A 25,095-nucleotide genomic window follows, 5' to 3' on the forward strand; every position below is an offset into this window, starting at 1 on the left:
TAAAGTGACAGAATCCAGTTTAAAAATGGGAAAAGGTTTGAAATGGATATTTCTCTAAAGATATATAAATGGGCAACATTCACATAAAAAGATATTCAACATCACTGATTATTAGGGCCGTGCAAGTCAAAACCACAATGAGACATTATTTTCCCCATATTACAGTGGTTAATATTTTTTTTATTTTTATTTTTGGTGGTACTGGGGTACCTGGAAACCCTTCTACCTCCGAGCTGCACTCCCAGACCTATTTTATACTTTTTATTTGGAAACAGGGTCTCTTAAGCCAGAGCGGCTGGCTTCGAACCTGTGCGATACTCCTGTTTTGGCCTCCCAAGTGTGGGGATTACAAGCGTGCGCCACCACGCCCGGCAACAGTGGCTAATATTAAAAACAAATGAGCCGGGTGTGGTGGCGTACTCTTGTAATTCCCGCACTTGGGAGGCAGAGACAGGAGGATCGCACAGGTTCGAAGCCAGCCTCGGCTACTTAGGCTCTCAGCAACTTAGTGAGACCCTGTTTCCAAATAAAATATAAAAAATAGGTCTGGGAGTATAGCCCGGAAGTAGAAAGCCTCTGGGTTCCACCCCCAGTACCACCAAAATAAAAATAAAAATAAAAAAATAGAAACAAATGATAAGCATAACAAATACTGGTAAAGATGCAGGATGCCTTATACATTGCTGTTGGAAATGCCAAACGGTACAGCTTCTTTAGAAAACTATTTGGCAGTTCTTCAGAATGCTAAACATATAGTTACCATATGACTCAGAACTTTCTCTCCTAGGTATACACCCAAGAGAAATGAAAACAAATGTCCACACAAAACTTACTTACAGGGATGGGGGATATAGAGCTCAGTGGTCGTGTGCTTGCCCAGCTTCATAATGTTCCTAATAGCTAAAAGTGGAAACTACTCAAACGTCCATTAGCTGAGGAATGTATCGATACAATGGAAAATATTCAGCAAGGAAAGAATGAAGGACACATTCTATAAGATGAATGAGCCTCAAAAACATCAGGAACCATGGCATGGGGGCACACGCTTGGAGTCCCAGTAGTTGGGAGGCTGAGACAGGAAGATTACAGTTCGTGGCCTGCCTCAGCTACTTAATGAGGTCCTCTGCAACTTAGTGAGACCCTGTTTCAAAATTAAAAATTAAAAAAAAAAGTAGGGCAGGGGTGTAGTGCAGAGGTCATATGCCCCTGGTTTCAATCCCCAGTACAAAAAAAAAAAAAATCATGCTGAGTGAAAGAAGTCAAATGCAAAAGACCACCTATTATATTCTTCCCTTTATATGAAATATCCAAAATAGGCCAGTTCAAAGCAACAGAAAACAGACTGGTGTCTGTCAGGGGCTAGGAGGAAATGGGAATGGGGACGCTCTGCAAGTGAGTAGTGAGGGCTTTTTTTTTTTTTTTTTTCAGACTGTAGGTAGTAGTGACGGTTAAACAAGTCTGTAAATGTAATAAGACCACTGAACTTTCATAGACTTTAAAGGATAAACTGTATAGTATGTGAATGATATCCTGAAGCTATCACAGAAAATGAGATAGTGAAGAGCTTTAACAATTTTCTTTATCATTTACTATCTCTCAGGCCTCATCAACATCCATGTGGTTGTGAAAGGAACTTTTAAAGGCATCTAATAAGTCAGTCGTGGTGGTGCATGCCTGTAACCCCAGTACCGGGAAGGCTGAGACAGTAGGATCACAGGTTCAAGGACAGACTCAGCAACTTAGTGAGACCTATTTGAAATTTTTTAAAAAAGTAGGGCTGGGGGTATGAGGAGTGTGACTCAGAGGTAGAATGCTCCTCGGTTCAATCCAAAAACAAGGCATCTAATATATAACCTTCCATTTAAAGAAACGAAATTTCAACAAAATAATTTTAATGAACTTTGAGACTTGTAATATTAAACAAATTAAGCCAAACCACTGCAAGTATGAAGTTAAAAAGTAACCTTAGGTTTAAAAATGTGTTTCATAACCTCAAAGTTTAGCTTTAAATATTTTGATAAATTAAAAACATGGAAAAGTGAAAGCTTGTCATCATTGGTGTTTATTTTATTAACTTCAAATGTTATAAAAAGAACTAAAGCAGTTTGTTTGATTTGGCTGAATATATATTAATTACTTAAAATAAAGCAATCATAAAAATAGCATGGTTAGAATACCTGGCCAGTGACTTAGAACTAATTGCCAAATATTATTCTGTTGCTCAACCTTTATATTTGTTTTACTGAGGTTTTCTATATTAGTTAACATAAGCTAATGCATATTTCTATCCTGTCTTTGCAACTTAAGTCACATGTATGTATATTCCATGTATCTTAAACATAGTTAATAGGGATACTAATGTATATAGGACTCTCATGTATCTAGAAATTTGTATATAGGGGGTTTATTGTGGAATGACTTTAGAAATAAAAATGCAAGATTGGCCCAAAAGAGAATTTGACTGTGATGAAATTGCATCAAACAAACAAAACCTGGGTGAATCCCACAGGGAGATGGGATGACCTTTCTGCATTTTCCAAATGATGTCCAGAGGGCCTGTTTTTGCACTCCCATGCTGACTGCTCATGGTCCTTGGATGTGACGTCCCCTGGGGAGTAGGCACAAATTTGAGTGAAGAAATCTTTTTCCTCTGTGAACAATTCTTGGGGAGGGATTTGCTCTGAGTCATCAATAATAATTCTAACAGTTGGGGAAATGGGCACCTTAGTCCTGAAAGGGGACTCTGCACAGGATATCACGGCGTCCAGCACAGTCCACCTCGCAGTGTCCGGATCTACTTGCTTTATACAGAACATTCACATCAGCTGCACCTAGTTCCTTCCTGTTACTCTCTTTTCCTACAGAAACTGAAAAGAGGACGATGAGTGAGATGAAGTATCGTCACCACGACTGCAGCTGATGGCAGGGCTGTAATGAACAGTCATCATCTCCCTTCACTATCACCCATTTTGATTTCTGCTCACTCTTGGCTGGAACCTCTGCTGCTCTAGGTGTCTTACCTAGAGGGGTGACCGTATCTCAAAAAGCTGTGCAATCTGAGCCCCTGCTTTGCGGCTTCTGGGGGCCAATGTGTTCCATTGTTAATTTACTGTCAAAATTAAGCAGGAGAGCCGGGCGTGGTGGCGCACGCTTGTAATCCCCGCGCTTGGGTGGCAGAGGCAGGAGGATCGCGCAGGTTCGAAGCCAGCCTTGCTGGCTTAAGAGACCCTGTTTCCAAATTTAAAAAATATAAAAAATAGGTGTCTGGGAGTGTAGCCCAGAGGTAGAAGAGTTTCCAGGAACCCCAGTACCACACACACACATAAAAATTAAACAGGAGAAGCAGTGGGCGTGGTGGTGCACGCCAGTAATCCCAGTCCTTGGGAAGCTAAGACAGGAGGATCACAACTTCAAGGCCAGCCTCAACAATTTAGCTATACCCTCAGCAACTCAGAACTTGTTTTAAATTTTTAAAAAGTGGCTGGGGTTGTGGCTCACAGATAAAATACCCCAGAGTTCAATCACCAGTACCAAAAAAAAAAAAAAAAAAAAGAAGAAGAAAAGAAAAAAGAAAAGAAAAAGGAAAAAAGAAAAAAGTAGAGGATAATGCTCAGAGACGCCCCAGCAGGTGATCTGGAGCCAGCCTATTCTTTCCGTTTCTTGTTATATAACAGCTGTCCCTCAACCAGAAGAACCTGTGCTTGTTAGAATGCAATCCAAAGCATAGCTTGGTCTTCACATCTGGGGAAGCCAGTTGGTCATGTTATTTCCTCCAAAGGGATAGCTTAATTTTTAATGGATCCGGAGGGAAACTACATTCCATGTTAACTATATACCAGTTTTCTCATGATTAGGGTGAATATTTACTCAGCCAACATGCAGCAGAAAAATACATTTTGAGGTGTAAAGCCAGTGTCTGTGTCCATGATGTACTGCCTATTAATATTTTGTCTATCATGCCTTCAGTTTGATAATTTAAATGTAAATTATAGATACACAAAGTTGGGCAGCTTTTCTGGCACCAAAAGGAAAGAAACAATCTGGAAACTATTTAGAAATTGACAGCATTGACCTCAAGTTCACCTCTGTTACTGACTTAAATGCTTTGGTACACAAAAGTGTTTTTTTTTTTTTAAGACAGGTTGTCAGGTTATCTATTTCTTGTTAAACCCAACTTCCTATGTTTAATTTCAGCTTATTTTCATCTTGCATCTATCCAAGTCATTGATTTGAAACAAAATGCACTTTTGACTTTGACTTTTGTCCTCTATACAGTTTTCATGAAAATTTTGACAAATGGGCCGATCAAGTAGACTATATAGAAATGAACACATACCTTATTATCAGCTCTTCAAAATATGTAGACATGCAGTAATGCAAAAACATCACCTCTTTCATGAAAGCAAAAGAACAAAGTTAAGCTGGAAAATATTTTTTAACAATGGTATATTTTAATAGTCTAGAGTAATTTATTTATACTTAGGCTTCTGGATAAAACTTACGATGTATGAGAGGAATGGTGTGACAAGAGAATAAAATAAGAATTCACTTGCAACCCAATTTACTATATTTATGTTGTATTTTTCTCTAAAGTATATACTTCATAAAACAAAACATCTGATTTGCTGTTTCCCTGTAAGTTCTGCTTTGTGGCTTCTCGGGACCAAGGTGCTGCATTGTTAACTTATTGTGAAAATTAAAAAGGAGAAGCTGGGAGCATAGTGGTGCATGCCTGTAATCCCAGGCCCTGGGAAGCTGAGACAGGAGGATCACAAGTTCAAGGCCAGCCGCAGCAATTTAGCCAGACCCTCAGCAATTTAGGCCAGCAACTTGAGAGCTGGGCACATAGATGTTCAATAAATAACACAAGTAAAACTCGTGAATGTGCAAAGATTTTAATGCTCATCTGATACTCCATACTACAACCAACTTCTCTCTCCTTTCTTTCTTTCTGTTATTTTCTCTCCTTTCACCTGTTTCTCCTCTCCTTTTGTGTGTCTCTTAATCTGTCTTTAGTTTCCTCTGTTTTTTTCTTTTCTCTTCTTCCTTTTAGGCAGGTCACCAGAGTAGTTTAGAAGACACTAGCAAGAAGAGAGGAAGTTTGTACATGATTATGTTTTTTATATCTCCTTTTTGTACCTTTTCACCAAATTCAGAAACCCTCCACTTAGAAGACTTTAGTAATATTTAAAAATGATGTTAAGCTGTTGCAAGGTATCTCATGTAATCGAGGCAAGGAATCTACAACTGAAATAATTGTCATACTACCTTTGTCTTGCTGTGCACGATTTCTAAGAGAATCTGAATGTTTCCAGTTCCATACAATCTCTGTGGTGGATGATCTGTCTACATTAGTGTTGATTAAGACTATAAAACTAACTTCCCATTTTCAGAGATAGAACTGGGAGACTTTTCTCTTTCCACTAAAGGGCTAAATTTGCATACAAGTTAAAGGCAATGGAAACAAACTTTAATGCAATCTCCTGTCCTTCCCATGGGGAAGAGAAGAGGGGCTCCCCAGTAAGAAGAGATTGCCGGTTTTCACCACTGTGGACAGGGCAGAGAGGAAGGGGTGGGGTTATTGAGGCAAGCTGCTCAGGGGGGATCAATGAGTCTCAGCGTGATCAAGGCTGCTTTCCCTAGGCTGTCAGGAGAGATGGCCACTAGGTCTACCCTCTCACTGGGCCAGCAGGTACAGTCCTGACCTGTATTAAGTATAACCAGACATTCAGGAACTGGTTGCCTAGGTTCCCAGAAATCATTAGAAAATACATTACAGGAGGCCCATTTCATTTCTACATTTCAAATATAATATTGATGGTTAAATTCATGCTGACTGGAAAAACAGAGAATCATCCAGCAACACAGCGGTTGATAGGACAAGAGAGCATGCTAAGAGATACAAATTACTCTATGGGGAACTCCCAGACAGGACCACATTCTACTCATCTCATCCTGCCTCCTCCTCACCCTCAGACTCCCAGACCTCCATCCCCACCTGCCTCTTTCCCCATCCAAAACTGCTGTGGGGGCTTAGCCCTGTTCTGTGGTTGATTAATTGGACAAGGGGTGTGTGTGTGACAGAGAGAGAGAGAGAGAGAGAGAGAGAGAGAGAGAGAGAAAGAGAGAGAGAAAGAAAGAAGAGAAGAGATATCAGGGTTATTCTACCAGAGACATTCTACCTCTGAGGACACCTCCAGCCCTTTTTAATTTTTTTGTTCTTGAAACAGGGTCTCACTAGGTTGCCGAGTCTTGCTACATTGCTGATGCTAGTCTCGACTCTGTAATCCTCTTCTCTCAGCCTCCCAAGCACTAGGATTATAGGTGTATGGCACCATGCCCCTCTGACAAGGAATCTTAAACAAGTTATTTTGTTGAGTCTCAGTCTCATCATCTCTGGGTTGGGAATAGTAGTGTTCAGCTCACAGATAGGAAATAAAGGGAGCAACCCAATTCAAGTAGAGGCCCAATGGGAGCACTCATTAGATGGTGGCTACACTTAAAATTCTACTCTCTAAAGAAGAATAGAGTTTGTAATACTAAAACTCTCCTAGTTAATACCCAAATCTATTTTTAAAATGTAAGAAGTTTGCCTTATTTTTCAATTGCCTTGATATGTTCTATTCACACATCATCTGTTATAAAATAAGTGATTTGAGTGCAAATTGATTGAATATTTATAGTTCAAAAGCTATATCTACTTTCAGTTCTTTTTCAAAGATTAAAGAGGAAAAGGAAAAAAATCTAGCTTTAAAATTATATATTGGAAGTGATCTTAATTGTAACAAAATTTTATGAATATATTTAGTATTATTTCCTATTTAAATACTTCAAATATATTTATAGCTATTCAGAAATGTTATTATCAGTATTTTAAGATTTTCCACCATCCAGTAAGAAACATTCACCACTTTTATTTTTAAAAATTTTATTAAAATAATGCCATGACTTTATGGATTATGAATTAGGCAAAGAGTTACTAAATAGCTAATCATCTTTTGCCTTACATGTAAAGAATTTTAGCCAGGGCTAATCTTTCTCATTTATCTTGGAAAGCCAAAGCCTTTCATACTTTATAATTCTTGAATCAAATGTAATAGTTGAAGCGTAAAGAAATTTTTTTCTTCTAATTACCTGCCTTCCATCTTTCTTACCCCACAAAAAGAAACTGCCTTGGTATGTACGTTCAGTTTAATTTAAATTATAGATTGTCTTAGCTTTGAATAGCACTAAAATGACACATTGCTTTTTATATGATAATGAGAGATAAACTGTTATCAATAAGAATGTCAAAAACAGGACCTGGTGGCACACACCTGCAATCCCAGTACTTGGGAGCCTGAGACAGGAGGTTCATAGGAGTCCAGTTTAGAGACCCTCAGGAACTTAACAACCCCATTTCAAAAAAAAATTTTAAAAAGATCTGAAGGTATTGCTTGGAGATAGAATGCTCCTAAGTTCTAGCCCCAGTACCAAGAAAGAAAGAAAGAGAGAAAGAAAGAAAGAAAGAGCACTTGAAGAATATGAAAGTTTAACGCACTTCAAAGCCTTAATTTTAAAAGCGGTTGCCAGCCAGGCGTAGTGGCACACACTTGTAATCCCAGCATTTGGGAAGCTGAGACAGGAGGATCATGTTTCTGGGCCAGCCTCAGCTACTTAGGCCCTTTGTAACTCAGTGAGACCCTATTTCAAAAATAAAGAATAAAAAATAGGGCTGGGTTGTACCTCACAGGTAGAATGCCCCTGAATTTCATCCCCAGTACCACAATGAATAAATAAATAAATAAATAAATAAATAAATAAATAAATAAAAGTGGTTGTCATGTTTCCCTGCTTTAAAAATTGTTGCCCTTGATCATAGAGCCTCCTTGTGGAGAATTAACAGTATTTCAGGCTTTCAAATTACAAGTGAAATGCTAAGTCAATTTTTTCATCCTTCACAGTGAGAGGATATGTGGCATATCTTAAAATATATATTTATATATCTTATTTATATAAACATAAATTTTATAATGATATAAAATATTTATATATACATTTTATATAGATTTGTTTATATAAATTTATATATTATATACATCTATTATATATGTGTACGATGTGTATAATATTTATATATACATTTATAAACATATAAATTTATAAAATATATAAAGTATATATAAAACCTGCGACCCTCCTGTCTCAGGCTCCCAAGTACCAGGATTACAGGCATAAGCCATGATGTCTGGCTCCATGTAGCCATTTAAAAAAAATAAAAAGAAAGTTTTCAACATGAGCATATGAAGAATTTTCAGAATATATCATTAAATGAAAAGAGCAATATGCAAGCCGGGCGTGGTGGAGCACGCTTGTAATCCCCGCGCTTGGGAGGCGGAGACAGGAGGATGGCGCAGGTTCGAAGCTAGACGCCCTGGCTTAAGAGACCCTGTTTCCAAAAATAAAAAAGTATAAAATAGGTCTGGGAGTGTATCCCGGAGGCAGAAGGGCTTCCAGGAACCCCAGTACCACAAAAAAAGAGCAATATGCAGAACAATGTACAAAAGAAGAAAATATGCCTTTGCTTGTATTAACATAAAGAAGGAAAAATTAATAATAGTGGTTACCTGGAAGAGATGAGAACATGGGACAGATGTGGAGAGAGGCTTCATCTGTTGAAGGGCAGTGTGGTTGAGCACAGGATGCTTGGCTGACAGTGTTCTCTTTTCTTTCAGTACTGTATCTGATAAGAGGTAGCTATTTATCTTACTGAGGTTCCCTGTCTGTGCGTGTTAACTGTTCTCTTACTACTTTCAGGATCCTCCTCCCCATTTTTTGTTTTTTTGGCTTTCAGCATTTTTACTGTGATGTACCTGTGTGTGTGTTTCTGTGTTTATCTTACTTGGAGTTCTTAGAGTTTATTGAATGTAAAAATTATTTTAAAAATCAAATTGGGGAAGCTTTCAGTCCTTATATCTTCAAGTCCTTTTTCTGACCTCTTGTCTCTTTTGTTTTCATCTGACAGTCACACTGGACATCCGCTGGTGTACTTACTAGTGTCCCACGGGTCTTGGAAGCTCTATTTTTCTTTATTTTGTTTTTCTCTGTACTTCAGACTTGTTAAATCTCTTTGGAATTATATTCAAGTTCACTATTCTTTGCTTCTGTCAGTTCAAACTTACTAATAGTTGTGCTTATCTAGTGAATTCTTAATCCTTAATTTAACTCCAAAAATCCTTTTATGATTTCTGTCGAGCAGGACAAGGACTCTGAGAAGATTCCAAAAGAGAAATAAACCTCAATTCAGGCTATGAGGGCCTTAGATGTCATCACAGAAAGGAATTTAAGAACAGGTCACCCTGATGCACAGACTGATGTTATTGAGAGGACAGAAGTACACACTCAGAGAGACAGAGTGCAGATGCTGGAGAGGAGCGACATCTTGGCTACATAATGTACATATACTTCATAAACATATACACATACATATACACATACACATACACATACATATACATATACATACACACTTAGATATAGGTATATGCATGTTCATGCTAAATTAGTCCAGCCAGTTACTAAACAAAAATAGGCAAACAACAATAACAAGTCTCATACACGTATAATGTATATATAAATATGAATTATACGTATATATGTATAGCAGGGACATGATCTAAAAGTATTGTTGGATTTATTAATTATTGCCTACTAAGGGCTATTTTTCATTTTGTTCTTGATGAAAAAATCTCTAATGATTTCTCCATCAGGCAGTTCTGTCACTCCACTTTGTGAACTTAATACTATATTGGTGTAACATTGAGGGTTTGGTGGAAAGTATTATACAGAGGTAAGGTACTTAGGTGACCTACAGACAAAGTCTAATAATTGATTTAATAGTGTTTGTAGCTGGGCGTGGTGGCGCACGCTTGTAATCCCAGCATTCCAGAGGCTGAGACCGGAGGATTGTGGTTCATGGCCAGCCTCAGCTATTTAGTGAGGCCCTCTGTAACTCAGTGAGATCCTGTTTCAAAATAAAGAATAAAAAATTGGGCAGGGGGTCGAATGCCCCTGGGTTCCATCCCCAGACCTGCAAAAAAAAAAAAAAATAGTGTTTGTGATCAAACTTTGTGAGCATGAACTTTAAATCTGAACTTTCAATCTGGGTGAAAGTGGACTTTGAATTGAATCTGGACTTTTAATCATGGTCACTCTGGTGTCCACTTCTGTCCACCTCAATTTGTCACTATTAAAATTCCTGATTGATATATGCCTTCTTTTAAATTTTTAAGCATGGGTTTTTAAAAATTCCTTGAACATATGCATAATGGCTCCTTTAAATACTTTGTAAAATGTGACATCTGGTTCCTCTCACAGGCAGTTTCTGTTGTCTGCTTTTTTTTCCTGGGCATGGTTTATGCTTTCTTGTTTCTGTTCCTGTCTCATACATTTTTGCTGTTGTTACTGTTGTCATTGTTGGTTCAGGTTGGACGTTTTAGATTGAGAGAATCAGGGAAGGAGAGAGATGGGGGAAATTATTCTTGGAGATATAGAAATTCTGAAGACAGTTTCCTTCTTCTTTTCTGAGACTTGTTATTGTTGTTTGCCTATTTTCTGTTTAGTAACTGGCTGGACTAATTTAGTGTAAAGCCACAGGTGTTTCTTTTCAGAACAGTCTTGAGTCTGACCTTGAGTCTGACCTCAGTCACCCTCAGGTAGAAGTGATTTTAGTAGGAATCTCTGTCTCTTTTCCTGATCACACTTAGTAGATGGGTGTCACTAATTTCTAGCTAATTTCTCTATTGTTATTGACAATCTATAGGGTATAAATGATTTCACAGTCTAATCCAATTGCATGGGTAGTTTTGGGGGTTAGCGTTAGCCCTCAGGAGGGCTCTCCCTAGCTTTCTTTTCTCCTGCTTCTCCAGATAATCTAGCCGGTCTGTGATTTACTTTTTTTAAATCTTAGAAAGCTACCAGCCTCCTTTTCATTCCTTACCACTAAAGATCCCATTGTTTCTGAGAATTCCTTTAGACTTGAACTTCCCCCTACTCTATTTCAAATGGAGTTAGTTCCTTTGGGAAAACTTCGAGGGTCTCTGTGAAAGGCCGATATCTAGAGCTAGGCAAACTCTCTGAGCCAGAGCTGAAGCTAGGAGCGGGGACAATGGCTGCTTCTTTAGGAGTGACACCTTGGTTTTAGGATCAGGACACTAGGTGGGAGTGAGGTAGGACAGAAGACATAAGTAAAGATAGGTAGAAAGGAGGCGTGATAAAACAAGAGTGGCCATGATTAAAAGCCCAGATTCACAATCTACTTTCACAGACACTGAAAGTCCAAACTTATAGTACCATATACTTTGGTCACAAACAACACTATTAAATCAATTATTAGACCTTGTCCATAGGTCATCGGATTACCTCATACCTTCCATCAAACTTTCATTGTTATGCCAATGCATATTGTCTAAATTCACAGAGTAGAAAGACAGAACCCCATGATGGAGAAATCAATCCTTAGAGATTTTTTTGAGAACAAAAAAGAAAATAGCCTTTAGTAAGTAATAATATATCCAACAATGCCCTACTAGATCATGTCCCTATAATAAGAGATTTTACCTGCCTAAGATAATAACCAGCTAGCATGTTTATCTCCAGAACTCACTTTCTACCCTGTGTCTCAGAGTGTGTACTTCTTTTCTTCTCTCTATAAAATCAGTCTGTACTCGGCTGTGACCTGTCCTTAAGTTCTGTTCTGTGATGACATCAGAGACTCTCCTAGCCTGAGACGTCCACCTTCCTTTTGGGGGACCTCCTCAGGACTCTCATACTGGTACAGGAGCAGTAGTTTTTGTCTTCCCAGCTCCCCTATCCTGGCATAGAGCCCCAGTTCTACTAACAAAGTGGGTTGAGGACAGCCGTGGCCCCTGCATTTTCAGCAAAGCACAACTTGGTAAACCATCTGTCCTGGGAGTGGGGTAAGTGGAAGAAGAGAAGTCCTAACTTCTTGGACACACTCACTTGGAATTGAGCTTCTATACTTCCCTGGAAAATACCTCAATCCTTTACTGGGAGCTGAGGCAAGGGGGAGCCCAGTGCTCTTAGCTATACCCACTTGGGATAAAATTTCTTTCATGCTGGGAAGAGAGAGAGAGAGAGAGGGAGGGATGGATGGAGGGAGGGAGGGAATATCATTCAAATGCCACAAATTCACTATTCTGAGTTTCAGTAGATTGTCTTGAATACACATTTCCTCATTCTCTATTCGCCATTAGTTCAATTTCAGGAGATCACATTTGGTTGTTTTAAAAATATTTTCCATCAGGCTGGGCATGGTGGTGCACGATTGTAATCCCCGCACTTGGGAGGTGGAGACAGGAGGATTGCACAGGTTCGAAGCCAGCCTCGCTGGCTTAAGAGACCCTGTCTCCAAATAAAAATAATAATAAAAAAAATAGGTCTGGGAGTGTAGTCTGGAGATAGAAGCGTTTCCAGGAACCCTAGTACCACATGTATATATGTATATATATGTATATATGTATATGTATATGTATATATGTATGTATATGTATATATATATATATATTCCATCAACTATCCTCATTTTTCTGTGGATCAGGTCCACTGAGCTCCTCACTGCTATCCCAGAAGGGGAGCCCCCAGTGGATTTTTTATGTATCATTCTGATTTATTGGTCTAACAGGATAAAATTGTATCAAATAGTAAAAACTTTGAAATATTTTCTTAAAGCATCCCAAGATAGCCTCATGGGTGTGGCCACAGCCCTTTATATTTGAGGTGGAAGGATGATCTTTCTGTGTCCAGAGAGGAGCTCTTGAGTGACCGTTAGGACTGCACCCTTTTGGTCTGAAGTGGGGGATAATGACACCACAAACTATGGATGTAAGACTGGAGATGTATTGACGGATGTCTCCACAGATGCTAGCGTGGAGTACATGGCCTCTGAGGACTGGTGTTCACCAATAGCTTGGCACTAAATAAGCCCTTGGACCCCAGACATTGCTATCTTAAATTTTTTCCACCTGGAAGAATAGGAGATTGGGGAAGAAACTGTGTTGTAAAAAAAAAAAAAATCATGACTTTTTTGGTGCTCTTCAAAGGGATATCCTTATCCCTGTGGATAAAGACTTAGATCAACTGTAAAAGTACAGGTAATTCTTGTGATGAGTTTGAATAGAAGGGAAAGAAGATTGGGGCAGGAATGGATGAGGATTTTTCCTCCTAAGTGAGAAATTAAAGCATGTTTAAATGCTCACAAGAGGGATTGGGTTCCGCCAGATGGCTGAGGATAGTTTGTGAGGTTTGGCAGCTAAAATATGAAGATACAGGTACACCTGCTGACTTCTATTTGCTTGGCAACCTAGGATCAAAGGTCATCTTCCCAGGCCTGTGTACCATGCCTGGCTTCTTTTAAATCTTATAGGTTGATTAAACCTATATTTAGATGGAGAATGTTCCAAGGGTCACAAAATTGGGCAAAAAGAGTGAGTTTACAAGTGAAAAGGTTTGAATTTCTGGGCAGCAGGTGCTGGGCTGGTTGCAAAGGCCACCTGAAGCTATCTATGGGTTCTGGGTGCAGGAGGTGCTCATGGATGTGACTCTATAATTTTTTTTCTCTGTGTTCATCTGCTCTGGAAAAAGATAGATAAAAAAGATGGATGATGATGGAGGCCATCATCCCAATGGTGAGGCTTATTCCAGAAAATAACTGCTCAAACATCTCTTCATAAATTTAAAAACCACACATCTTATATTCTCCAAATTAAATCTTTTCTTTTAAACTTTTATTCCTTTGGTACCGAGAATTGATATCAGGGACTTTCTACCTCTGAGATACATCACTAGCACTATTTTTTTTTTTAATGTAAACTGGGTCTCACTAAGTTGTGGAAGGCCTTTCTAAGTTGCTGGGGTTAGCCTTGAACCTGTGATCCTATTGTCTCAACCTCCCAAGTACTGAGGTTTCAGGTATGTACCATGCCTGGCTTCTTTTAAATCTTATGGTATCTATTTCCCCATCCTTCTGACAGCTATCTTTAGTTTTCTGGGCTCTTTTCCAGGTTCCTCACTGTATTTTACAGATGAGAAGGCCATGGAGTTTAATGGTTAAGGAAGACTCTGGCAACTGTCTACCAGGTACAAATCTTACAGTAGCACTTAATAGATAACACATAACACCTGTGTTGCCTTAGTTTTCTCCTCTGTAAAATAGGGGAGGATAATAATAGTACCCACTTCCTAAAGTTACTCTGAAGGTTAAGTGGTCTAGTTACAGCACATACTACACTGAGTGTTACTCCCTGCTGTTTTCCTCGCAACCCAAACATAATACTTGGGCCTGGGAGTAGGACACAAAACACGAAGGATTCTATTCTTGTCTTAACATATTATGCAGTGTTTAGTGCATGTGAACATTTCATAGCTTCTCTTCCTCTTCATATAATTGCACACTCGTGGTAAGCTTGGAGCAGTATCTAAATCTTCGAGAGCCATTCTTTCCCCATCTTTTACTCAAGACATTGATTTCTAAGTATTTTACACAGGACCAGATTGCTTGTTGACCTTTATTTGCATATCCTTTTTTTTTATGGTACTGGGGTTCCTGGAAGCCCTTCTACCTCCAGACTACACTCCCAGACCTGTTTTTTTAATGTTTTTTTATTTGGAAACAGGGTCTCAAGCCAGCGCGGCTGGCTTCGAACCTATGCCATCCTCCTGTCTCTGCCTCCCAAGCACAGGGATTACAAGCCTGCGCCACCTCCCAGTGCTATTTGCATATCTTTTGATAATTCACCTTTTGATAACCTCTTCTGCAAAGGCTGCACCTTTTCTTTTTTTCAAATAAACTAGAATCCTGGTTATGGATGATTCTTATAAATCACAAGGTTCTTAGGCTATTAGCCCTCTATAGTCATGGACTGTGACTTCTACCTTTTAGTAGCGCTAGCAGCAGAAACACTGCCTTATGTAGAATAGAAAATGAAAAACGGTAATTAATGATGACGGCGGTACATAGCTTCTCATCCTTGTTCTTCCCACCCATGGACTTTTGAAGGGGACCCAGAAGGTAGAGGAGAAAACATGGTTCTCTAAGGCCAGACTGCAGTACAAATCCTACTTCTATCACTGAATAGTTAATAGCCACACACACACACACACACACACACACACACACACACACACACACACACACACTGTAAACCCTTCAGAAACTTATGAGCAACTTTCTATTTCCCCTCCTACTATTGCAAACCATGACTCTTAGAGCCACTAATAGATGGTCTCTCTCACCAGCCATTCCTTTCCTTAAACTTCCTTTTTACTGGAGAGCTAGGGGACTCATTTCTGTGAGTGCATCGGGCCATCACCCTCTGACTTCCAATACTGGCATCCTCTTTGCTCACCAGGCGGTATTATTCCACATCATCTCTTTCTTTAGACACCTTTCTGCAGTTCTTCTCAGGATACAACCTACTTTGCAACATGTCACCCCTTCCTGGACCATCTCTCACTCTCTTCCTACCCTTTGTTTGCAGTCACTGAATTCCTATTCTGATATGTTTCATAATTGGAAGACTTTATTATTTCTTCCTAAATCCTGGAGGTGACTTCCATTTTCTCACAATGCCAAAAACTACATTTTTTTTTGCCTTTAATAAGCACTACTGTAGATATATGTTGTGTTAGTCCTGTGGCATTGTCTGCATATATTTTATGAAAATAAATGCTAGAGAGAAGTGATTATCTCATCTGCTTCACACTATGTTGAGGGCTGCAAAATATATACAGATACTTTATAAACTTCTGATTGCCATGATACCGGGAGAAGCAGGGGGGAAAAATGAAAACCTCTTTTGCTCTGATAGGAATCATTTATTTCCATCTTTGTTTACAAAATAATGACATACACCTACCTGTCACACACAGAGTTAAACACTTAATAAACATCTTTAAATACAAGAAAATGATACTAGCTATTTCACATCGAAATCTTCATAGGATAGCTGATGTCTTTTCATACCTAGTTTAAAGTACTTACTCAGTTAAGGATCTGAGATACTGCAGAGGAACAGAAAGGAGGGAAGAAAAGAGAACGGGATCTTTTACAGTTCTGAGTAAATGATTCTGTGTATGGTGGCAATCAATGTGAACAAGTTCACACACACAAATCCAGAATTGTGCTTTTGAATTAGTGTGAAAGCATCTTGGTTTTCTCATGTTGCTGAAGATGTTTTAAGTTTGCTCAAGGTGCCTCTCCAACCTTAGGCCTATGTGTTAATACCCCTTTCTGTATCATAATCTCACACCAATTCTTCCCTAATAAAGCTTACAGTATCTTAGACAAGTCTTGTCTCTAAAGTAGCAATCAGCTATTAAGACGACGACGACGACAACAACAACAACAACAACAACAACAACAACAACATACCCAAAGCGCCAAGTGTAAGCGTTATGGCTATTCCAAGAATGTGGCTACTTCTCCAGCGATTCACAGAATTCTTTTTTGGAATCACCTTCAGATAGTTGAAAACCAAACTTGTTACTTCATAGCATCACTCACCTTATTCAATCAATTTGATTTCAAATCACAGTTTTGGCTGTATAAAAAATCAAATGTACATTAAAAGACAATGATTTTTATCCTGTGAAAGTTTTTTTTTTTTTAATGTAAAAGCCTTCTGAGAGTAGACTCCCAAAAGTTAGCATAAGCAAGAGTAGTAGGTTAGAGTAACAGTAAGCCAAATTTCCCAAGGCAGATCATTTTTGGGGTAAAATGGGAATGGAAGGGACATTAATTTTTATGTGTCATCTTGGAATACTTCTTAAGGAGCCATATTTATGTTTATATTTCCATCTGCCCTTCAGATTGGTTGGATTTTATGTAGTTAGAAACCACATTCTCAAAATCCTAGATATTTTTAAATAGGGTCCGAATTTAAAATTTCGCACAAATATCCTAAGGGTGGGGGAAACGTGCACCGATCTGTGTGAGGATAAGAATTTTCTGCTCCCAAACCTAAGCCCCCAAAGCATGTGTCAGAGGCACAAGTTCTAGAATTTAACTTTTTTTTTTTTTTTAATGCTGGTGATTTAGAAGGGCCTTTGAGCAGCTCCGAGGGGCTCCATTCTTCCCCCAAAACTCCACATATTTGAAGAAATACTAGTTGCATTCGGTGATTTTTGTTTCACAGTGGGTTTCCTGTAATATGAGCTTATCAGTAATCGTGAATTTTATTTTTATCGCTTTTTTTGCACTTACGGTTCACAATGCTTGGTTATGTGGCTTAAAATTCTTTTAATTTTTGCATTTTACATTCTTGTTGGCACTTTTGAAGGAAGGGGAGGGGGACTGTCTTTTATGTGGTTTGGGGGAGGGAGTGGTAACCCTCCCCTTCTGTCTCTTTAGTTTTAAACGATTGGCTTTATGAAATTCACGGTTCTCCCCGGAATACCGTAACATTAAATGCAGGGGATGGAGATTTGCCCTCTCCAGCTGTCCATCCCAACCCTTCTTAGAGGCTGGTATCCCCAGCTTCGGCCTTGGGCTGTTTGGTCAGTGCCGTCATGGGTTGGGGTGGTCCCTCCTTGCAGAAAAGCACAACTGGGTTTTTGCGGGCCCACATGGCCACGTCGCCTCCCGCCCCGCCGGTCGGGTTGGACGAGGACAGCCTGCTGCAGACCCCCAGCCGGTTGGCACAGCGGTTTCGGAGGGGATGGCGGCTCCGGGCCGGCAGACCCGGGCCCTGGCTGGGCAGGAGAGCGTCCACGTTCCTAGTCCGGTAGCCCTCTTCGCGGCTGCGGCCGAGCAGCATGGAGATGTTAGGGTTGCGGACGGCGTAGATGATGGGGTTGATGGCCCCGTTGGCCCAGGTCAGCCACACGGCCACCACGTTCAGCAGCGAGGGGGCCTGCGCCGCCGGGGCCCGGCGCGCCGCGGCCAGCAGCACCAGCGAGCAGTAGGGGCCCCAGCAGCAGATGACGAAGACGATCATGATGAGCACGGTGGTGGCGGTGCGCACCTCGCTGAAGAAGCGCAGCACCCGCGCGTAGGTGGTCACGGGCCGCACCCGCACGTCCGACAGGCGCACGGCCTTGCCGATGTGGTAGTGGCAGAAGCACATGAGCAGGAAGGGCAGCAGGTAGCAGGCCACCACCAGCCCCACGCTGTAGGCGGCGCCCAGCTGCGCGGGGTCGGGGGACGTGCGGTACAGGCAGCCGTGGAAGCTCTGCGCGGCGGGCGGCTCGCGCGGCGCCCCGAGCAGCTCCCAGGGCAGCGAGAAGCCCAGCGCCGCCAGCCAGGCGCCCGCCAGCAGCTGCCGCGCGCGGCGCCGGCCGATCTTGTCCCGCGGCGGCCGCACGATGGCGCAGTAGCGGTCCAGCGAGATGAGCGCCACGCTGAGGGTGGAGACGATGCCGAAGCACGAGCTGAAGAAGCGGCTGGCGGCGCAGAAGCCGCGCCAGGGCCCCGCGGCGCGGCCGGGCGGCGTGAAGAGGTCCAGGAAGGCGGCGGGCAGGCAGAGCAGCGCCGTGAGCAGGTCGGACAGCGACAGCGACAGGACGAAGGCGTTGGTGACGGTGCGCAGCTGCCGGTGCTTCGCGATCACGCCCAGCACGGCGCAGTTGCCCAGGCTAGACAGCAGGAAGATGAGCAGCAGCACGAGCGCCTGCGCCGCCACCGCCGCCCCGTGCGGCAGCAGCGGCGCCGCCTGGGGGCCCGGCGCCGGCCTCGCCCCCGGCCCGCCCGCGCCGCCGCCGCCGCCGCTCAGGTTCCCGGGCGCCGCGGTCGCCACGGTGCTGAAGGACAGCGCCGCCGCCGCCGCCGCCGCCGAGGGGCCCCCGCCGGGCTGCGGGCTGCCGGGCCAGGCCGTGCTCGCCGGCGCGCGGGCCGCCCACGGCCGCGGCTGCTGCTCCATGGGCGCCCGCGGCGGCCGCGGGTCTGCGCATCCCGCCGCGGGCCGGCGGCTGCGGGGCCCGAGGGCGCCTCGGCCAGAGGGGTGGCGGTCGCCCGGGCCCCCGCCGAGCCTTTGACGTGGGCGCCAGGCGTTGCCGAGGGAACCGCGTGTTTACGCAGGAGCGCGGGGCGGGACGCCAGCCCGGTACCCCGGGAAAGCCGGCCCACCACGCCGCCCCCCTCCCCCGAGGCGCTCCAGCCAGGGGTCTGGCCAGTGTTGGGCCAGAGAAAGCCAGACCCGGCGGCCAAGGATTGGCCAGAGGGAAGGAAGGTTCCTATCCCAGTGGGGCAATGATGTCCCACAAGGAGGCTTTGCTTCCCCGAGTGTTTTGTTGCTGTTGTTGTCTATTTCGGGTTTCAGGGTGGCTTCTTTCTTCCTTTCTTTCTCTTTCTTTTTTTCTTTTTCTTTTTTCTTTTCTTTTCTTTTCTTTTTTTTTTTTTTTTGCAGGTAGGTAGAGAATCTAGAATCTGAAGTGAAAAATAATCTACATTTGGAAATCTTAACCTTGGGAGTAGCTAATTTAAACCAGCAGTTCTCACACTTGAGCATGCAACAGAATCACCTAGAGGGCGGGTTAAAACTCTAGTGGGTGGGTGGACCTTGTCCCGGAGTATCCGATGATGCAGGCCTGGGGAAGTGCCCAGGAATTTGCAGGGGTGGTGAGGATGGTGCTGGTCCAAGGGCCACTGATGTAATGAACTCTTGGTAAAGTACGATTTCCTGGCTGACTCCCAGCATTCCTGAACATGGGCTCCTGAATCTAAACCTGCCTTGCATTCTAAAACTCTGAGGAGCTAAGATACGGACTTTGGAGGTGAGTTGTCACCTCACTTTCCAGGGCCTGGACCTCAGGATCATGCCTGGCTAATGCATGGGGAGAAGGGATGGAGAGAGACGTTGGTTCCTGGCTCTGCTGGCACCCTTCCTCTGCTCTCTAGATGTGGTCTAATTTGAGCCTAAGGTGTTGCTAGCCAGGCAGTCATCACAGATGGGCTGCAGAGATCTGTGCAGGCACAGGAGAGGTGTGGCTGCCATGGGGAGATGCAGCTCAAGGTTTTGGGAGTGATCTCAGTGAGGAAACGTGATTAAACCTTCTGGTTAACCCTGGGGCTCTTGTCAGGCTGTAGACCAGCAGCATCCGGATCACTTGGAATGATTCAGAAATGCAAATTCTCATGCCCCACCTAGACCTACTGAATCTGATGCTGTGGGGGAGGCACACACCCCCTTGTTTTAACAGGCCCTCCAGGAAATGCTGATGCACAGTCAAGTTTGAGAAACACTGATCTAGAGAACGGCTACCATTTTTGTAGGTCTTAGGATCAATAATATTAGGCAATGCTTTGAATGATTATTTCAGTGAAATGAAATAACGAACTGGAAAATTAAAAATAGAAGTACATTTAAGGTGCTGAACTAAGGACTGGGTTTCTCAGCCTCAGAATTATTGGCATTTTTTGGCCAGAGAATTCATTGTAATGGGTGGCTGTCCTATGCATTAGGGTGTTTTAACACCATCCTTAGTCTGCCCATGAGATGCCAATAGCACCTCTTCCAGTTGTGACAACTTAAAAAAACAATTGCCAAACTCTCCTTCAGGGAAAAATCAAGTCTAGCTGAGAATCTCTGAAGACAAAAATATAATTATTATAAATTCATTTATTTGCAAACACAATCTTCTAAGATATGCTTGTTTTAGGGAATAGTAAGGATCCTAGCCAAAAAGGCTTTTATTGTATTAGGCAAGCACAAATACATTATACGGTGATAGTTGTTAAAAAAAAATGAGTGAAATTGTACCCTAACTCTTCCTAGGATAACTGAAGATTTTGTACAAGAGGTTACATTGACCTCTCCTCAAAATCAAAACAAGAAGAAAGGGGAAGGATATTTGATGTGTGTTGTGATGTCTAGAGGTCAGTTTTAAGTGAGCAGGGGCTGAATCCCACATTATGTGGGGATGGGAGTGAAGAGGGAAATAAATGACTAAAATGTACGGGGGCCCTTTCATGAAAAGCCTTGCATGCCATCGAGACTGAACTTCACTGGGAAGAGGAAGGGGTTAATGGCACTAACCATTCAGAGAGTTTAGCAAAGGAGGGCCAAGAGGAGAAGTATAGTTCACAAAGACAGGAGTGACCGCCTCCTTTCTTGTTTGTCTCAGCGTCTTCTCTTCTGCTAGTTCATCCTTTGCCACCTGCCTTTACGTGCTGGAGTCTATCAAGACCCGACAGTCAGTTCCTTTACACTTCCCTGTCTCATATCCAAGGCTTCGAAGACTCAGACTCAACAAGACCAAAATGAAATTCATGATCCTCCTGCTTCCCTTGAAAACCTTGGTCCTTAATATTCTGAGAAAATGGTACCATCATCCATCTAAAATGTTTCCATCCAAAACCTTAGAATTCTTTCTTGATAAATCCCCCCTCCTCACCACCAGCCCATGTCCAACTCACCACTGAGACTTGGGATTTTACTTGCTGTGTCTTTGTGTCCATTTACTTCCTCTGTCACTTTGCCCTACACCTGAACCTTCACTCTCATTCTCTCCCCTTTGGACTCCTGCTGTCCCCACCAACAGGTCTCTAAATCCAGTCCCTATTCCAAACTATAGGCAAAATGCTCTTTAAAAACAAAACGAGCCGGGCGTGGTGGCATACACTTGTAATCCCAGCGCTTGGGAGGCTGAGACAGGAGGATCGCACAGGTTCAAAGCCAGCCTCAGCTACTTAATGAGGCTCTCAGCAACTTGGTGAGACCCTGTTTCAAATAAAATATAAAATAGGTCTGGAAGTATAGCCTGGAGGTAGAAAGCCTCTGGGTTCCACCCCCAGTAACACACACACACACACACACACACACACACACACATTTGGTCGTGCCATTCACTTATTTAACACCCGTGCATTCTCCAATTAATTTAGGACCCTGGTCACTAATATTTCCTGCAAGGCACTGCACAATTTGCTATCTGCTTCCTCTCTAGTCTCATTAGGTACCACTGTCCTCCTTTTTTTTGCCCCCCTCTAGTCACTCAACTTCCTATCTTACTGCATTTGCTATCCCCTCTGCCTAGTATCCCCCCTCCCAATTTCCTAGTATCCTTAGGTCCTGGGGAAAGTCTTCCTTGTCTGACATCCTCCCCTCACCACTGTTGGATCATGTTTCCATGGTTCACTGAACTCTATTTTGTACTTGTAGCATAGAATCACTCTCTATAATTGTTTTTGTGATTAAGTATTACCTGTCTTTCCCCATGTGGCTTTTTATTATGGCCCCAGTACCAGTGTTCCAGTAGACTGCTAGACTGCTAGATACATAAACAAGATGTCCTTAGCAGCTATAGGAGGAAAATCTGGAAGCTGGGAGACCAGTTAAGAAAAGGCATTGCAATAGCCCAGGTAAGAAATGAAGCCACAGCAAGCACTTGCAATGAAGAAGAGACTTTAAGGAGATAATGTATGGATTAAGGTTCTTGGATATATGCCACACGAGCAGTGAGAACACTGGGTCATGTAAGCAAACGAAGAAAATCCTGGAAGAGACAGAGGAAACAGCTAAGCCCCAGAACAAGAGAAGTCTGTGGGTAGAGAGCCGAAGTGACAGAGGGTTCTCTCATCTGGGCACCCTCACCTTTCAGCTTCAACCCATCATCAGCCCTGGGGAGAGGGTCTGATTGTTGTGCCAGCTTCCTGGCATTCCCAGCAGGACCACATACAGAGGATGGATAGTTTTCCAAAGGAGAGTGTTGTTGAAAGGAATGATGTTGCTCAGAGCTCCACGAGCACCAGCAGAGAGGACAAAGGGTGTGTTATGGGGACCAAGGAGTAAACCCCAAGTTCCTAACTTGGTGGATGGTGGCAGCAAGTATCAGGCTGGGGGATGTGGAAGAGAGGCACACTCTCGCAGGAAAGATGAGTTTGGTTTATAATGAATCTGCACTATAGATCTGGACCTCCGTATTTATAAAATTGGGAGTTGTAAACCTTTCTGCAAAAAAGAAAACTCATGGGCATGAGTGGGACAGCTTAGGAAGAGGATATTGAGTGAAACCATAAGCAGATTTCTAGAAAGAGTAAAAACTAAGACACAGTCAAAGGGCACAGTGTTAGGTGAGAGTTAAAGAGGCACACTGGTCTTCTGAGAAGCTGGCTGTCTTGCGTTTTTGATTTTCATTTTTTTTTCGGAGAAAAGGGTAACATGTTTTCAGTCTATTCCCAGGAAGGCTGTCGGTGCTCTTGAAGTCAGCTCTGTCCTTTACCTGAAATACTGGCTTAACGTGTATTTCAGAGGTAAAAAGAAGTCTCTAGGTCAGGAGGGCCACCTGTAAACCTGGGCCCAAACAGGCAATTAAAATGGATTTGTTAGTAAGTTTTGCTACTCAAAGTGCAGTTCCTATACTAGCAGCTTTAGCATCACCTGGAAGCTTGGTGGAAGTGTCCCGCCCCAGGCTTAATGACTGAGCTCTGTATTTTAAAAATTCCAGGTGATTCATATATACATTGAAGTATGAAGAACATCTCCTAAGAAGGCTAGCATGTGGCTTTTGAAGGTTGAAGAGAAGGGTGATCTAACTTTTATAGTGTCTGGAGGTCTTGGAGCAACAAGCAACACAAGTTCATGGTGAAGGAGAGATGGACCTGGCCCACTACAATTGCAGCTCCTGGTGGGTGCCAATGGGGCCACGGCCTTGGGAACTGCACTGAGTGGCTGTTAGGTGAGCTCAGTGCTAAGATATATCACACTCAATTGTGAGGAGCAAACAGCATCTGCCATGGATTGCATAAACCCTGTGGTGACCGTCAGATGTGACATACCAAGCCGTTTCCAATGAGCAATGAAGAGATACCCAATAGCAGTTGAGTAGCAGTGTAAGATGAGAAATGTGCCCAATGGACAGAGTAAGCAATCTAGACACTTGAATACCAAGGCAAGGGGTTAAGGGTGGCAGCAAAGCATGTTTGTTTCATTCTGCTGTGACAAGCATGTTTAAATACTTGGGGGGAGAACCCACACAGGTAAGGAGGTTGGAGGTACTTAAAAGAGTCATTTGGTAAGGTTATGCCCTCGGTTAGGGTAGAGGTGAGCAGTATTTAGGATCGGCAGGGTTTGTGGCAGACTAGACATGTGGCGGTGAGAGTAGTTGATCTCCAGTGTTTTTGACTCCAAGGGAGACAGGGAAAAGTTCGGAAGAGTATTTGTTATATTGCAAGGGGCTGTCTCTAGTTTATCTTAAAACGTAGAAACAGGTAATACTTTCTAATGTTCAAGAAATATAACACCAGCTGGGCATGGTGGTGCATGCTTGTAATCCCAGTACTTGGGAGGCTGAGATAGAATCACTGGTTTGAAGCCAGCCTCGGCAGCTTAGTGAGGCCCTCCGCAACTTAGTGAGACCCTGCTTCCAAATAAAATATATATATATAAAAATAGGTCTGGGGTGAATCCAAGAGGTAGAAGACTCCTGGGTTCCATTCTCAGTACCACACAAAAAAGTACTATATCTTTTTTTTTTTTTTTTTTTTTTTTTTTTTAGTTGCAGAGGGCATCACTAAGTAGCTGAGGCTCTCTGAGAACTGGGATCCTTCTGTCTCAGCCTCCCAAATGCTGGGATTACAAGTGTAAGCCACCATTTCCTATCAAAGTGCTATATCTTAAATAAGTCCTGACTGTCCTATCTTGGAGGCAGAGGGAGCATAGTACAAAATAGTGGAGTTGGAGTCAGAGGTCCTTGATTCATGCCTCAAGGATGACCTTAGGATATATTCAACATGCCTGGGTCTCCCTCATGTGTATACATGGGATAAACACCGGTGTACCACAGGTGACAGAGTCTGCTTTAGTACTGCTGATTAAGAGGTGCACTGTCTGCAGAGAATTTTAAAACAATAATAAAACCAACTAGAAGTCATTGCTAGTTTATTATCATAAAGAACTGACAATTCTAAACAGTGTCAAGGATAAAATCACAACCTTGGTAGCCATGGGATACTAATTTTTATTTCATACTGTATTTCATTAAAGTAGAGGATGTGGCACATTGTAAAATGCCATAAAGTGTAACTTTTAAACAATATATTTTTTCAAATGAAGACGACTTGTGAAATTTGGACAGAAAATAGTGGTTCTATTTTCATTTATT

The 25,095-nt window shown here is 42.4% G+C and overlaps 1 protein-coding gene across 1 annotated transcript; it reads right to left on the minus strand.

The window, feature by feature from the left end:
• Positions 1-17,513: 17,513 nt before the first annotated feature.
• GPR135 (G protein-coupled receptor 135) lies at positions 17,514-22,211 on the minus strand (the record flags this gene model as incomplete). The annotated part of the gene is made up of 2 exons (XM_080707157.1): positions 17,514-19,023; positions 22,198-22,211. The coding sequence occupies 2 exons, from the start codon at positions 22,209-22,211 to the stop codon at positions 17,514-17,516; spliced, it is 1,524 nt and encodes a 507-aa protein (XP_080563283.1).
• Between the last annotated feature and the right edge of the window lie 2,884 nt (positions 22,212-25,095).

This window comes from Muscardinus avellanarius, assembly GCF_963383645.1.
Source record: "Muscardinus avellanarius genome assembly, chromosome: 12".
Taxonomy (NCBI): domain Eukaryota; kingdom Metazoa; phylum Chordata; class Mammalia; order Rodentia; family Gliridae; genus Muscardinus; species Muscardinus avellanarius.